At 38.0% G+C, this 16,620-nt stretch overlaps 1 protein-coding gene and 2 pseudogenes across 1 annotated transcript; 2 read left to right on the plus strand and 1 right to left on the minus strand.

Annotated features, from left to right (window-relative positions):
* Window positions 1-479: 479 nt before the first annotated feature.
* On the minus strand, window positions 480-6,377 carry LOC127078645 (protein MAIN-LIKE 1). Its single transcript, XM_051019083.1, has 3 exons — window positions 6,207-6,377; window positions 5,715-6,121; window positions 480-669 (listed from the first exon to the last, which is right to left on the minus strand). Exons 1-3 carry the CDS (start codon window positions 6,375-6,377, stop codon window positions 480-482), a joined length of 768 nt encoding a protein of 255 aa, XP_050875040.1.
* A 2,484-nt stretch (window positions 6,378-8,861) lies between these two features.
* LOC127078646 (elongation factor 1-alpha-like) lies at window positions 8,862-9,470 on the plus strand (annotated as a pseudogene).
* Window positions 9,471-10,343: 873 nt separating this feature from the next.
* On the plus strand, window positions 10,344-11,362 carry LOC127078647 (glucan endo-1,3-beta-glucosidase 4-like; annotated as a pseudogene).
* The last annotated feature ends 5,258 nt before the right edge of the window (window positions 11,363-16,620 follow it).

The following is a 16,620-nucleotide window of genomic DNA, read 5'->3' on the forward strand; positions in this document are numbered from 1 at the left end:
TTCAGAAGTGAGTACCTAGTTAGAATGAGGAAACATTATTAAATGGACAAGACCAGTAATAAACCTATAATGTCCAAATTAGTACCACATACATTGAGTCGAAGTTTGAGTCACATTGCATACATAAAGGCTATGTGAGTTGATAGTAATAAATCTATAATGTCCAAATTAGTACCACATACATTGAGTCGAGGTTTGAGTCACATTGCATACATAAAGGCTATGTGAGTTGATTGTTGAGTTGTTATGAAAATTGAATATGTGTTGTTGATCGTGTGATTTAAGTTACCATTGGAATGATCTTAGAGTCGATTTCAGTTCAATTTCATCGGGATTTTAAAAGCAGTTGAATGGTGGACTCAATTTTAAATTTCGTTAATTCCATTCGATTTTTGAAAATGATTGAACCTTGAATTTGAGTTTAAATTTTGGAATGATATTGATTAATTTTAATTCCCAATTCAAAATTTGAATTTATTTTAATCAGTTTCTATTGAATTTGTAAAATCGATTCGACTTTGAAATTGAGGTTGGGCTTTCAGATTCGCAACAATTCTCAACCTCTCGTTCATCGTGCATAAATTTGCGACCTCTCCGCGCAAAAGTACAAACAGCAGCGAGGCTTCCGAGAAGAAGACGGAGGAATCGAAATCAAGAGAAATTGGATACCTGTATTTCGCCAGAAGTTCACCGTGTCGAGAAATCATACAGTGAGTCTTTTGCCTTCGTTTTGAGTTCCGCATTTGGTCTTGACGCAGCCGTCGTTAGGTTTTGTTTTGATCCAAACCTTTAGCTATTAGGAGGCGCTACTGAGGGATTTCGAGAAGAATGCTTGAACCGAGGAGAACTCGTGGATCCGTGGATGCATTCTTGATGGAGCATCAATGATGTATTCGTGAGCGAGACGCGTGGTAGGCGGTGACGAAGAACACGAGCAAACTTTGTGAAGAATCGATTTTCATAAGACTGTTTTGAGAATCGATTTGGTACCAGTTAAATCAAGGCATCACGTTGTAGAACGTTGGTTTAGTTTGGCTTTTCACCTATTGTTGAAGATGGATCCGGGTTTATTTCTTGGATTTCTGGCCAAGCTTGGGCCTTTGGGCCCAAGAAAACCATACGGTGCGCCTCCTGCTCCATTGCTGCACCCCTCTTCGTTTGGCTGGGGGAATTCCGTTAGGGCCTAAGGCCCATCTTTGTTTGCTTGTTTTTCTTGTGTGCAGTCACACCATGGGCCTCGGCGGTGAGGCCCATGCGAATCCCTTTGGTCCACCAATGCTGGACTGCCCTTTTTTATTTAGTTCCTTTAGATTTTCTGTTAGTAATTAGGGAGTCTTAATCCTTTTTTAGGAGTTTTCCATAGGGCCTTACCACAAAGCCCAAACATGTTTATGCCTTCCTTGAGAAAATTTTACCTTGTACCCCTACAGTTAGCCCCATACCCCTACAAAATTTTAAAAATTCCAATTTTACCCTTAATTGGTTTTAACCAATTTACCATTTCATTTTTACCATTCAGTTGAAAATTTCAGAAATTACACTTTCACACCCCTCGCACCGGAACTCCTGCAAAAAGACTTCCGGTATGTATTTTTCCAAACCGGAAGACTCTAGGAATGACTTCCGGAACACACAAAAAAGCAAACCGGAACACTTCATGAAAGAGTTCCGGTTCAATTAAAAAAAATTACAAAACCGGAACACTTCTTAAAAGAGTTCCGGTGAACAAATTTTGCATACCGGAACTCTTTGGAGAAGTGTTCCGGTATGTATTATGTGTGATCCGGAAGTCTTTCTTTAAGTCTTCCGATACGTTTTTTTTTTTTTTTTTTTTTTGCAGAAATGGAAAATCTTCCCAAAATATGTGTAGATACTACTGATGCGTTTATGAAGACGGAAAGATTTGGTACACGAGAAGAGGTTATCAGATGGATTAAAGAGGTTGGAATCGACAATAAAGTAATTGTTATTATCAGTCGTTCAGATACTGAAACGGGGAAGAGAGGGAGAAGTAACAAAATAATATTTGGTTGTGATAAAGGTGGGAAACACAAGATTAGTGATAGTGGTACGCAAAGTGCGTCCAAGAAATGTGGATGTCCATTTAAAATCAGGTCGACTCCGGCGAAAGATGGATCTGGTTGGAAGATTGATGTAAAATGTGGGTTACATAATCATGGTTTACCTGATAGATTAGAAGGTCGTTCGTTTATTGGTAGGTTGACCACATATGAGAAGCAACATGTCGCTGATTTGGCAAAGAGACATGTAGCACCTAGAAACATTTTGCTTTCCTTGCAAGACAAGTTTCCTGAGAATGTCACTCGGATTACGCAAGTATACAAGCATAAGAGTGTGATAGAAAAAGAGATAAGAGGTCCAAGGAGTGAGATACAACATCTGTTTAAGCTTATTGAGGATGCAGGATATGTGTATTGGAGTAGAAAAAAGGATGACTCGGAAGTGGTGAGAGAGATATTTTGGGCACATCCTGATTCAGTTAAGTTGTTGAATATATTTCTGATTGTGTTAGTTATGGATAGCACCTACAAGACAAACAAATATAGACAACCTTTGTTTGAAATTGTTGGCATGACATCGACTGAGTTGACTTTTGCTGTTGGATTTGCGTATATGGAGTCTGAGCAAACATAGAATTTTTGTTGGGTATTGGAGAAATTAAAACAGTTGTTTGTGAAGAAAGACATGTGTCCACAAGTGATTTTGACAGATAGAGATCTTGCTTTGATGAAAGCAATTGAAGTTGTGTTTCCCAACTCGATTAATTTGCTATGTAGATTTCACATTAACAAAAACGTTGGTGCCAAATGCAAACAACATGTGGTGAATGACCTGTAAAAGACGATAGACACATTATGGATGGAAGTTGTCTGGGCTAGTGATGAGGTTGAGTATGGTCAGCGGTTGCATCAACTTGAGCAAGCATGTGTTGATTATAGTGGATTTATTAATTATGTGAAAGACACATGGTTGACTCCACATAGGCATAGATTTGTTGGAGCATGGATTAATCGAGTCCTACATTTGGGTAACACAACGACTAATCGGTACGTCTTATAATTTTGTATGTGTTATTTTTATATCTGATATTATTTTTATGTATTTTTTATGTTATTTTCAATATCTGATATTTTTAATATTTGATATTTTCAATATCTAATGGTATTTTTTATATCTGATATTTTTAGGGTTGAATCTGCTCATTGGAAGTTAAAGCAGATGTTAGGAAACATTATAGGTGACATGGTCAAATGTTGGGAAGCCATGAATAACAACTTGAGGTTACAACTGGGAAACATTAGAGCTTCATTTCAAAAGAGTTTTTACGAAGTTGAGCACGCGCACGTAAGTCCCTTTTATGGTTATTTGCGTGATTCCGTATCTCGAGCTGCTTTGAGACGTATTGCTGAAGAGTTATTGAGAGTTGATTATGTTGGAACTAACAAGCAAATATGTGGTTGTACTCTTAGAACATCTTATGGGTTACCTTGTGCTTGTGAGTTAGGAAGATACATAGTAGGTGGTATACCGATACCCATTGATGCTGTTCATGTTCATTGGAGGAAACTAACTATGGAAGTTGAGTTAGAGGTAGGTGAAGATGATGGATCAGAGGTGGATATGAAGGATGCAATGGATGAGTTGTGGAGACGATTTAGGTCATTAGATGTTATTGGGAAAAGGGCATTAAGGAGTAGGGTATGTGAACTAGCATACCCAACAATGACAACATTGTGTCCACCACCTGAGAAAATAAAAACCAAAGGAGGAGTGAAGAAGAAAGGGAAAAAACCAGCAGATTATGATGTTTATAGGGACCCTTCATATCATGAGTATGTTGATAAGGCATCTCAATCTTTACAAAGGCAATCTCAACCATCATAGACTTCGAAGAAGATCAAATTATCAAAGAAGCAACCACAATTCATTCTTCAATTTCCTAATCATATTAGGTCATACATTGAAGATGTAGTTAATGTTGAATCATATGGTAATTGTGGATTTAGAGTCATTGCATCATTGCATGGATATGGTGAGGATGGTTGGTCAATGGTTCGCAGAGAGTTGGGGTTGGAAATAATAGACAAGGATAGGTCAACTTTGTATGACAAGTTATTTTCTAATCGGTTGTCAGCAGTGAGAGAATCTTTGATGATAGAATCGTATGGTTCACAGCCACCTGAAAAATGGATGAGTCTACCAGATATGGGTTACTTGATAGCGAATCACTATAATGTTGTACTTGTCTGTTTAGGCAATCCGTGCATCACTTTCTTTCCGATGACAAGTTCACATTCACCAAATGTCTCTATTTATTGCATTGGTTTTGTTAACCACAATCATTGGGTTCAGGTACGTATTTATATGTCTAAATATTTTAATTATTTCAGTTAATATTTTATGTTATATGACTTAATCTTTTAATTATTTTACTTTATCAGGTTAACATGAAAGAGGGGTTTCCATTGCCACCGGTCACATTAGATTGGAAGAAATTTCATTCTCATATAGCAACTACTTGGATACTAGGATTTGCAGGACGTATGCAACATTGGCAATTACTTACACCTGTATTAGCATGATTATGTAATCAAAACATAAATATGTAATCAAAACATGAAATCTATATTATTATGTCTATTATATTCAAAGCTTAATACATATAATCAATGTGAACGAGAAATATGCAAAGCTTCAAATAAATCAGAAAACTGTGGATCTTCGTCTTCGGCATTAACCTGTCTCAAATAGCGATGAATCAATGTAGATACACGAGCCCAATCAGGATCAGATGGCCCGGCGTCATATACAGGAACAGGTACCTCTCTAGGAGCGTCACGATGGGGAGGGACCAACCGTGGATGGGAAACACGATAATACCACTCCAGGTAACCGTCTTCTACCTCAGATAGAGTGGTGGCCACGGTAGATGAACCGATCACATCGATAATACTCTGATGGTAACCGATCCAATCAACATCAATATCCGTCGCCATCATACAATCCAGAGGTGGGGATGGAACATACTGCCTATACCCGAACTGACGTAAACATCTACCAGGCAAGTATGGAACAACTGTTTCACCCCACTTCAAACAGCCCCTGTAAAGACATATCTCATCAAATACACGCCATGCTCTATGATCCTCAAATGGTCGCCAGATGACGTCGGTAGGTGTCAGCTCGTTCAAAATAGGTCGTAAATCATCGACCTTCAGGACTCCCTGTCTATACGACCATCTCATCGCTCGGGGAAGACCACAGTTTTCAGCAGGTTTCCAATTCTCCCCTCTTTTTCCAACAGTTGGAAAATACTTGTGAATCCAACACTGTTACAAAATACAAACATAATAAATAAAACAAATTAAGTTACCATATTTTATAAAATGAATCCAACACTTAATTAACAAATTAAATTATATACCTGTAGGAGAGTAGGATATCCACCGAGCTGTTTGCAACTGTACATGGACGCATCTCCAAGATATCGATAGAGGGTAACTAGTGCAGCTGCTCCCCAACTATATCTTGAACATCCATCCAAGTCCCTAAACAGGAGGAGGTATCGTGCCTCTACAAGTGTAAAGGTCTTATCAGCAAATATGGTGGAACCCACCAACATCAATAGATATGCTCTAGTCGCATATGCCCAGCTGGAAGCAGCCCTATGATGTACGAATAAATCATATAACCACTCCAACTTGTAATACGACCCCCTGCAGCTACGAACATGTGACTGTGCCTGACCCTGTGACACTCTTAGGTAGTCAACAGCAAGTTCAACAGCTAGCTCTTCAGTCACATCCTGAGGACTCCAAAAGATACCCCTAATGGGCAAGTGAAGTAGACATGCGACATCATCTAAAGTAATGCTCATTTCACCAAACGGCATGTGAAATGAAGATGTCTCTAGATGCCATCTTTCCACAAATGCAGAGACAAGATTTGTGTCTATCTTGTTCAGACTGGTTCTCTGCAGTGAAGCTAAACCGGATCTAGATACCCAACTCTCCATCTGTGGTGGAAGAGCCAATGGAACCCTAGAAGTCAACTTCAGTCCATGTCCGGCAACCTTCAACTCTTTCTTTGGTCCTCTTTCCTAAAAACAATTAAAACACATATTAGAAAACAAATTATAAAATTTTCAACTATTATTCATTTTCAAATATAGCCCGTTTACTTACCTCACCGAACCATATATGTCGAGCAACATGATGCTCGTACTTCACCAAAAGAGACGTATCGTACGACCCTCCTAGATATCCAGTCGGCTCAGCTGCAGCTGCAGATGAAGATGCACCCCGGTCTAACGTGCGGACTGGAATCCGGCCATCTGCACCTCGTATTCGAACCATTGCAAAAACAATGTTTAAAAAAATAATTAAAATTAAAAAAAAAAAAAAATTACGTACCGGAACACTTCAAAGAAGAGTTCCGGTTAGTAAAAAACACAAAAAGCCTTCCGGAACACTTTCTTAAAGAGTTCCGGTATACATCATCCAAACCGGAAGTCTTTAAGAAAGACTTTCGGTATACAACTATACAAACCGGAAGACTTTCTAAAAGACTTCCGGTTCAGTGTCCCTTAAAGACAACAAATCGGAACTCTTTAGAGAAGTGTTCCGGTATACAATTAATGAACCGGAAGACTTACTCTTAAGTGTTCTGGTATACAATGCAAAAAAGCCAAATATTTGTCTTCTCCGGAAGTCTTCAACGAAAATGGTAAAAAAAATTTGAAAGGGAAAATATACCCTATTTATATGAGGGTATTTTGGTAAAAAAAAAATTAAATGTAGGGGTGTGGGTACAATTGTAGGGGTATAGGGTAAAATTTTCCTTCCTTGAACCCAAGATTCTGGACCCGCCCCCACATATTGGGCCTGAATCTCTATTCTTCAGCTAAGGCCCAAATGATGGATTTGGTTAGGTATTTTGATGATAATTAGCAATTTAATGACCTAATTAGATTTCTTTGGTTTAACTTTGCTTGATTTTAGAAGTTGATTAATTTAGTTAATTTTAGATTAGGAATTTAGGTTTTAATTGAATCTTTAAAAGATGATTGGTTTAGGATTTGTTTGTTTTTTTGAATTAAATTGATATTAGGATATAATTAACCTTTTAGAATCTATTCGATTTTAGAGCTTAATTGAGTTGGATTAATCCCTAACATGTAGGATGACTTTAGAAGTTAGTTATATTTTAGGCATAGTTAATTTTTGTTTGGAATTTAATTTTGTTCCAAATGGATATTTTGTGATATGACCATTTTACCCTTTATGGGTGATTTTGGTGTTTTAGTCATATAATCACATGTTCCTTTAGCATTTTAACATAGAATTTTTAATCAAGAATTTTGACTTAACTACAACATGCTCCCCTAGGGTAGTTTGAATGATTTCCAACTATTAGATTAGGCCTAATTTTTAATTTCTCATAAACCCCAAACCCTCCGATTTAAATTGATTCAAAAGCAATTTTGATCAATTAAATCATTTGAACGTGTATAATCCCACAGTCTAATTTGAGTGACCAAAAGACCCTTGGTCACTTAATAAGACTCATTTTTATAAGTTGTGGAGCTCGAAGCCTCAAGTCAAGATTCTCAATTAAGGCGTCCTTAGTCACATCACACAACGGATTATACAAGATAAATCAAAAGTCAACACTTGGTAAATACGATTCGAATTCTATGAAATGATCCTTAAGCAATAGGGAATGATGAGACATAGTTTCTCCAATCCTTGTCTAGAGCGACTTTGCGTATGGGGCGTAGGCCCCAAATATTCAAAGCGTCCACCCTTATTCATAGACTTTAGTACAATATGAATTAATTAAATTACCAAGTCTTCTTCATATAAAATCAACATCAACACGAGGATCAACAATGAAGATTCTTCACCAACAACTTGTAAGTTAAGAGAAGTATCATGCGCTACGAGCCTTAAGTAGTAAGGAATGATGAGACAGAGTTTCTCCTATCCTTGTTTAGAGCGACTTTGCGTATGGGGCGTAGGCTTCAAATATTCAAAGTGTTCACCCTTATTCATAGACTTTAATATGATCCTATCAATTGACTGTCAAGTCTCTTATCAATCCATCCTTCATTCTGATCATTTTAATTCAATCATTCTTTTGCCTCCAATCACCTTGTTTTCAGCCCTAGTGGGTTGAACTATGAAAGCTCTGATTTCCTTATTGCACTATAAGGATACATAGGCAGGAGAACCCAGTTTCTTCGCGAGCTACCTTATCTATTGCTACCCTATTTATCAATCAATCATTCTCCATTCATTAAATCAATGCCATCTTTTTGAGATCAATCATACTTCTCCTTGGACTCCTTGTCTATCCTTTTAGGATGATTTAGCATTAATCCACCTCATCAATCGAGAGTTGTTTGGGACTATGCCCAAACACTTAATTCAGTCTTTGTTTTTGGGCTTTACCCTATAGTGCCAGCCTTGCTAGCCCACGTACTGGTAAATGCCTACCTTGCTCTTCGATTCAGAGTCCATCTCCTTCTTGGATCCAAGATATCATCCTTCTTTGATCTCGAACAGTTTGTTCCCTATCTAATGATACACTATTCCTTGTATTATACAGTATTATGATCATTCCGTAAGGCGGTATTTGTCTTGTGAGTCCCCGTTGCTATGACGAATATCTCTTTCCTCGTTTTATGGCAGTTAATCTCTGAAATTAGATTTGTCTTTGTCATACCCTGATTTTGGCCCTGAAAACTTTTCCCAGTCGCTCACTCGCTCACTCTCATTTCCTTCTGTGTGGCTAGCTTTTTCCTTCAAGATCTTGTGTAATTTTAAGCTTAAGCACAAATGGGTAAGGAAAAGGTTCATAATTAACATTGTGGTTATTGGCCATGTCGATTATGGGAAGTCAACCACTACCGGTCACTTGATCTACAAGCTTGGAGGTATTGACGAGCGTGTGATTTAGAGATTTGAAAAAAAGAAGCTGCTGAGATGAACAAGCGTTCATTCTAGTATGCTTGGGTGCTTGACAAGCTCAAGGCTGAGAGGGAAAGAGGTATCACTATTGATATTGCCTTATGTAAGTTTGAGACAACTAAGTACTACTGTACCATCATTGATGCTCCTGGTCATAGCGATTTTATTAAGAACATGATTACTGGAACATCACAAGCTAATTGTGCTATTCTCATAATTGATTCCACTACTGGTGGTTTTGAGGCTGGTATTTCCAAGGATGGTCAGACACGTGAACATGCTCTCCTTGCTTTCGCTCTTGGTGTGAGGCAAATGATCTGTTGCTGCAACAAGATGGACACCACTGCACCCAAGTACTTGAAGAGTATGTATGATGAATTTGTCAAGGAAGTTTCTTCCTATAAGAAGGAGGTTGGCAAAACAACGACAGTCAAAGACATGGATTCCTTTGTCCGTCAAAGATACACATCTCATTGATATGGCATTTCATAACGAAACCAAAAAGATTGATATTGATCTTTGATCTTTGAATTGAAATCATTTCTTACACTACAAACATACACAATGTATTTAACATGCTTTAGTGTTCAAGATAATGAGTTTATCTTTGATGCTTCGACCAAGTTCTGTCTTGATGCTACTACCACGGAGTTGCTTATTGGCTTTTATTATGTTGTTAAAGAAACTAATGCATTTTAAGAGTTGAGGCAGAACTGAAGTTTATTTGGATTTAATCACCATCTATTCATTATTTGATGTGAATTTTTGTTATCATGTTTTAAGAACCTATTTCATTAATCGGTGTGCTATAAAGTACTAGGGTGAGCATGATATGATGTCCATATATGAAAATCCAAACTGGTTTATGATAACAATGGTATTCTAAACAGTAATTAACTGATCAATCAAAGAATTCAGAGCCAGCTTTTCTTGCCAAGAGATTAGTACAATTCAATGCAAACAAAGTGAAGTCATACAAAATGTTGGGTGCTGCTGGACATGCTTGGCATTATTTATATTTGGAGGAGATTTTCCTATTGTAGGGAAAGTGAAATTTGATATCGTTGTTGTGTCTCTATTGCTGCTGCTTGAATAACCTGCAAAAATTAAACCAAATCACAATGGTCACTATCAAAACCACATATCAACACTTTCATTCACATTTCTATCTAAATCTCTCAATTCAACAACACTTACTGCCTTGTCTTATGTTGTGTTATGTCTCTCCCAAACCCACCAAAAACAACCTGAACTAGTTTTGCATACCACCAACTCAACTCTCATAGGGTTTCCAGATCAGGTAAAAGAACTATTGGGCTAAACTTGGTGGTTTAGGTGATATTGGATGTGATGAATCTTAAAAATTGGCTTGCAAGTGTTTTGTTGCTAGCTATTGTTATGCTAACCGCTAAATTAGGTGCATTTGTGGGGGTAAACATCGACACTGATGTCTCTGATATGCCATCTACTTCAAATATAGTTGATATTCTTAAAGCTCGTCAAATTACTCATGTGCGTATTTATGATGTCAATGCGCACTTACTACAAGCCTTTTCAAACACCAGCATCGACGGATTATTGTTGTCACCAACGAAGAGGTACTGAGAATCAGAGAATCTCCTTCAGCAGCTGCTGCGTGGATTAATGAAAATGTAGTTGCTTATCTACCATCCACCAATATCATGGCAATAGCAGTTGGGAGCGAGGTTCTTTCCACAATCCCAAATGTTGCTCCCGTTCTCGTTCCTGCCTTGAATTCTCTGCACAAAGCTCTGGTTGCGGCAAACCTTAATTTTTTGAGTCAAGGTTTCGACCCCACAGTCTATGGATATTATCCCTAAGCCTTTTCCTCCTTCTACTTGCACCTTTAACTCTTCGTGGAACTCTACAATCTACCAACTCCTTCAGTTTTTGAGAAACACAAACTTCTCCCTCATGTTAAATGCATACCCTTATTATGGATACACTAAAGGAGATGGTATTTTCCCTATTGAATACGCTCTTTTCCAACCACTTCCCTCGGTGAAGCAAATTATTGATCCAAACACATTATATCATTATAACAGTATGTTTGATGCAATGGTGGATGCTGCCTATTACTCTATAGACGCGTTAAATTTCAAAGATATACCTGTTGTTGCCACAGAAACTGGATGGTCATCTTTTGGTGGAGCAAATGAACCTGATGCTACTGCAGAAAATGCTGAGACCTACAACAATAGTATGATTCAGCGGGTCTTGAATGATTCCGGTCCATCTAGTCAGTCGGACATACAGATTAATACATACATATATGAATTATTTAAAGAAGATAAGAGGAATGGACCTATATCTGGAAAAAAAATTGGGGCATTGTGTACCAGATATGAAAACATGGGAAGATTATGAAGGACATAAACTGATGCAGCAGTTACCTCAACAGCAGCAACAACAACTTCTTGCTCAGCAGCAGCAACAGTTCAGGCAATCTGCAATGCAAGGAATGGGTCAGATGCAAGGGTAACATCAGATGCAATTTTCTTCACAACTTGGGCATCAACAATTTCAGAGTAGGCAGTAGCTTTCTTCGGCGCGTATGCAGCATGACCTTGGTCAAACCCAACTCAATCAAGGAAATCAGATGACTCGTTTAAGCCAGTTTTCTGGTCATGCTAACAGTGCATTATTTAGTGATGCTCAAACAACACCAAATACCCAGATGATTCCCAATATTTCAGCCGGTATATCTTCACAGTCTCATCTGCCACGGATGCAATTCGGATTATCTGGAAACAATTCTCAGCAAAGTCATCCTTCCCAAATGTTGAGTGATCAAATGTTCAACATAGGAGGTGGCAACCCTGGTGGTATGATGTCCTTACAACTGCAGCAGAAACAATGTTAGCACTCCTCAACAGACCAACATCAATTCATTATCATCACAAGGTGGGGTGAATGTGATCCAACCAAATCCACATCGAAGCTGCTGCGACACAAATACACAAAACTCAGTTTAACTAAAAAAAAAATGCAAACTTTTCAGCTAAGTCAGTTACGGTGGTGAAACTTTTTCTTACCAACGGTGAAGTTTTGGAGATGGAGAGGAATTAAAGGAGGGACCACAAACTGGGGATGAGGACAAAAGCTCCAAACGGCTTCCGTACGAACATGCTCCACTACCCTGGAGAAACACAGCACAGAGAAAGAAAGAGTTACGAGTCGTATATAAAAGGGACAACTGTTCATAAAATAACGCTAATAATTTTTCGACGGTGAAAACGGGAAATCAACAAAATTAAAAGAAAAGGAGGAAGTTTAGAGAACGGGAGGCGGCGTGTTCCTCAAAGGATCCAAGAACTTCATCTGACGCCGTTTAGACGAAGCCGATATCGAAACAAAATTCGGCGGGCGAATGCGCTTGGAAGAAACCGACGGGAGGGAAAGCAATTGAAGAAGAATATCCAACATCGCTCTTTCCATTTCCGCTGTCATCTCTACGAATAGGTAAACACCATCTTCCTTCCGTCAATCTCTCTTACCGTTTGTTTTCTTTGATTCACACTCTGTAACATTTCTCCTTGTTGTTTACGTGTCTTGGATTCACCTTGGATTTCCCTCACGTTTTATGTTTTTGCTCTGTCTATGACCATTTGTTCCTCTTTATGAGTAGAATATGCTTTTAAAATATATATATATATATATATATATATATATATATATATATATATATATATATATATATATATATATATATATATATATATATAAGAATGCTCATTTTGATTAACGTTTAAAACCATTTAAGCTTATTTGTTGGGAAGGTGAATGGCGTATCATTAAAAGTCGTTTGGCTTCTCCTTGCAAACAGCTTTTCATTAACTGTTGTCTGCTAGCATTGATGATGATTGGCCTCGTCATCTACACCCAACAACCATGCGGCTAGGGTATGTCCATTGGATTCCCATGTTCACTTCCACGTGGGCCAGTTTTTTGGGGTTAATGTTGGTTGACCCGATTTCATCACGGTCCAAACGTTGATTGGGCTTTATTTTTTTGAGGATCCATACCTCGTGGCCCGCGATGTACCCCTTTTCTTTTTTTATTGATCACTGTTTCCTTTTGTACCATTTTAGTTTGTGGCTTAACAGATGTTGACCCTTGGTCTGGTGGGGGTGAAGCTAATTTATTCCCCCTTAGTTGTGGGTTCGTTACTTGTTTGGGACGTATTTGGGTGTTATGCATGATTTATTTTTTATTTTTTCTATTTATTCTATCTCTTTTAATATCTTTTATGCTTTATCCTCATTTCTTCGACATTTGTAAATTTCAATATTTATTTCATTGTTTAAACATCGATTTTAATTTATGGATTCAACAATTCTCATGTTGTGTACCCATGATTATTTTATCGAGATAACAATAGAATTTCGCCGCGTTTCGATTAATCACATATGACATTTCAATTATTGTCAATATGTGCAAACCGGTTTTGAGCACATTATCTAGATTTTCTTGTTTGCTTTTTAATTTTCATCTGACTTGCACGTCATTGCGTTATGCGTCTTTGATTCGCATCCTCGCATCCCGATTTTTATCTGTGCACGTCCCAATGTTGTTTCTTTCAATTTAATTTTTGAGTGTTTTATAAATATAACTTGTTGTGTTATTTATTTTCTTCACATGGCTTACTCTTGGGCCTTCTTACAATTAGACAGTTCCCTTGCACCTACACTCATGCATCGTTTATTCATTGATTGATCCGATTTAATTATTCCATTACTTTGAATCCCCATTCGACAAAATGTACCCCCACGCCCCCGAGGTGTAATAATTTTACTGCTTTTTATTTCTTTATTTGTTTGACTGTTTAGCTAACTACTAACACAAGAATAAAATCAACCATTTCCAAAAGATCAAAAATAATGCCTCGATCCAACGTCGAGTATTTTCTCAATAAACAAATCAATCCATTTCTTCCTCTCATTCTATTCCATTTCTTTCAAACCTTCATCAAATGCTTGATCCAACGACAAGTCATTTTTCATAATAAAACTCAAAAAACTTAATTCATATTTAAGACCTTTTCAATAAAGATGGAAATGGAACATGGTGGATACCACGCACTCCTGAGACTAGGGTTCGAGATGGATGTCTCACCTATCTTAGCTCTCGTCATCACCCAAACCTATCTATTCTATTTCTCTCAAATGTTCTTTCAAATTTCTCTTAAACATCCATCAATGCTTGATCCAACGTCAAGCCATTTTTCATAATAAAACTCAAAAATACTTAATTCCTATTTAACATTTTTTCAATAAAGATGGAAATGGAACATGGTGGATACCGTACACTCCTAAGATTAAGATTCGAGGTGGATTCCTCGCCTATCTTAGCTCTCGCCATCATTTAAAATTGTCAATGCAGTTTTCTTCAAACCCTTTCTTAATCAAATTCAAAACACTTAATCCTTATTTAACACTTTTGCAAATAAGATGGAAATGGAACATGGTGGATACCACGCACTCCTAAGACTAGGATTCGAGATGGATATCTCGCTCATCCAAGTTCTCGCCATTATTCAAAACACATCAAACCAATCAATTTCTTTTCTCGTCGCCGTGCGATTGACTCTTTAAACCTTTCTCAAACGAAAGGTACTTTGTTTCAAAACAATGCAAGGCAATGTTTCTCCACCTATTTTGGGTAGTCCAACAATGTTTTCATCGATTTGACACAAAGTAGTTTTCGCTAAAATCGACCAACAAACAAACATTTTTCTACCCATAACAACGTAAGCCTTGATTTCTCTATTGAGATACGTAGGAGCAGGATTTGTAAATCTTGTCAAGCCCACTAATAAAAAACTTAGGTTTAGTCCTTCGTCGAAAATCCAAAAATATTTTCCTCTCTTCCATTATGTCTTTCCCACCTAATAACTTGAAAAGCCTAACATTTCAAACTAACACTAACGTGCACAACTAACCTAATGGTTCCCGTTGAGTACAACGAACGTGAGGGGTGCTAATACCTTCCCCTTGCGTAATTGACTCCCGAACCCTGATTTGGTTGCGATGACCATAATCATTGTCGTTCTTTCTTGGGTTTTATCGATATTTCCCCATTCCTTTTTAGGAATAAATAAAGTTCGGTGGCGACTGTAGCGGGGTATTCGTTACCATTAGAGATATTGACTAAATCCAAGGTAAACCATACAAGTCGAGTCGCCACCGCACTTCTATTTATCCAAAGGAATGGTTAGAAAGCGAACAAAAACCTAAAAGTTTTATCGAATCAAAAACTAGTAGAAGAGAGTCAGAGATCTGGGTAAGGGGGTTGGTTATGCAATGGGAAGGTGTTAGGCACCCAAAACATCCTAGGTACTCCTAGGGAGCCCTTTTCATACTTGTTGTAAGGTTGTTATTTTGTGAAAAATTATTGTGCAAACATGATTGAAGAGATGAGAAGAGAATATACAAGTTTATTTACATTTTGTGTTTGGATGGATAAACCCATTGCCTACGTACCATCTTAAAAAAGATTAGGATCAAAACCTCGTAGTTCGGGGTAAAAATCTCAAAATGAATTGGTGAATTGATTGGTCCAAAAGCCTTAAGGTCTTTTGTTATCCAAGGGAGAAAACTCAACCTAAAACCACAAATCCACCATGTGAGGATAACTTCAACATACTAGTGAGGGGTTAACCCTATAATAAGCATGGAAGACTCATTGTCCATCACTAAGGATATAGGTGAGTATTACATCTATCACAAGGATAACTCAAACCTAATAGCTAAAGGTTATGGAAAATTTGATTAAGAAAGTGGCCATTGAAACCACAAAAAGACATTTGAATGGGTTATATTTACCAATGAAAAGTATGTACAAAATTTGGTCAAAGTTGACTTAGAAGTTCAATTCAAAATAAGTGTTATGAAAATAAAGTTTGAAAATCAAAAGCATAAGGCTTAGGTTTCTAATGTTTGAAAACAATTGTTAAATGTTTGCACAAAAAGTTTTGGCTTGGGTTATGTCGCATTACGCGAAAAACCGGCGGGAAAACGAAACAACAGAGCCGCCACCGTGCGTTATTTATCCCAAAGGAGGGAAAGGAAACGCTCGAAGTAAACCTGGAAAAGACATGGTCTCGCGACCAGAGAAAGATGGGATCGGGAGTCGGTTATGCGAAGGGAAGGTATTAGCACCCCTACGCATTCGTCGTACTCGACGGGATCCACGCTCGAAAGGAATAGAAAGAAGGTTGCTAAAGACTGCTCAAACACTGCACACACGCTGGAAACAAACACAGAAAGACGGAAGAAACGGGACTCGGCAGGATATCGCATCCTGGGCCTACGTAGTCTGTCAAGCACAGACATCAGAGTCGACGTAGTTCGGGACAGGGGAAACGTGTTCGCTAGGATGTCGCATCCTATGCATACGTATCTTCTCTAACTAGAGAAGAATCAGAGCACTCGTAGCTCGGCCAACACACGCCAAACAAAACACATACAGGAAACCGACTGCCAATCGCTGGACTTACGTCAGACTCCACACAAACAGGCAAACATGGAAACCGAGTGCCAATCGCTGGACTTACATCAGACTCCGAACCAACAAACACACACACAGAAAACCGACTGCCAATCGC

Source organism: Lathyrus oleraceus, chromosome 5 (assembly GCF_024323335.1).
Source record: "Lathyrus oleraceus cultivar Zhongwan6 chromosome 5, CAAS_Psat_ZW6_1.0, whole genome shotgun sequence".
Classification (NCBI taxonomy): domain Eukaryota; kingdom Viridiplantae; phylum Streptophyta; class Magnoliopsida; order Fabales; family Fabaceae; genus Lathyrus; species Lathyrus oleraceus.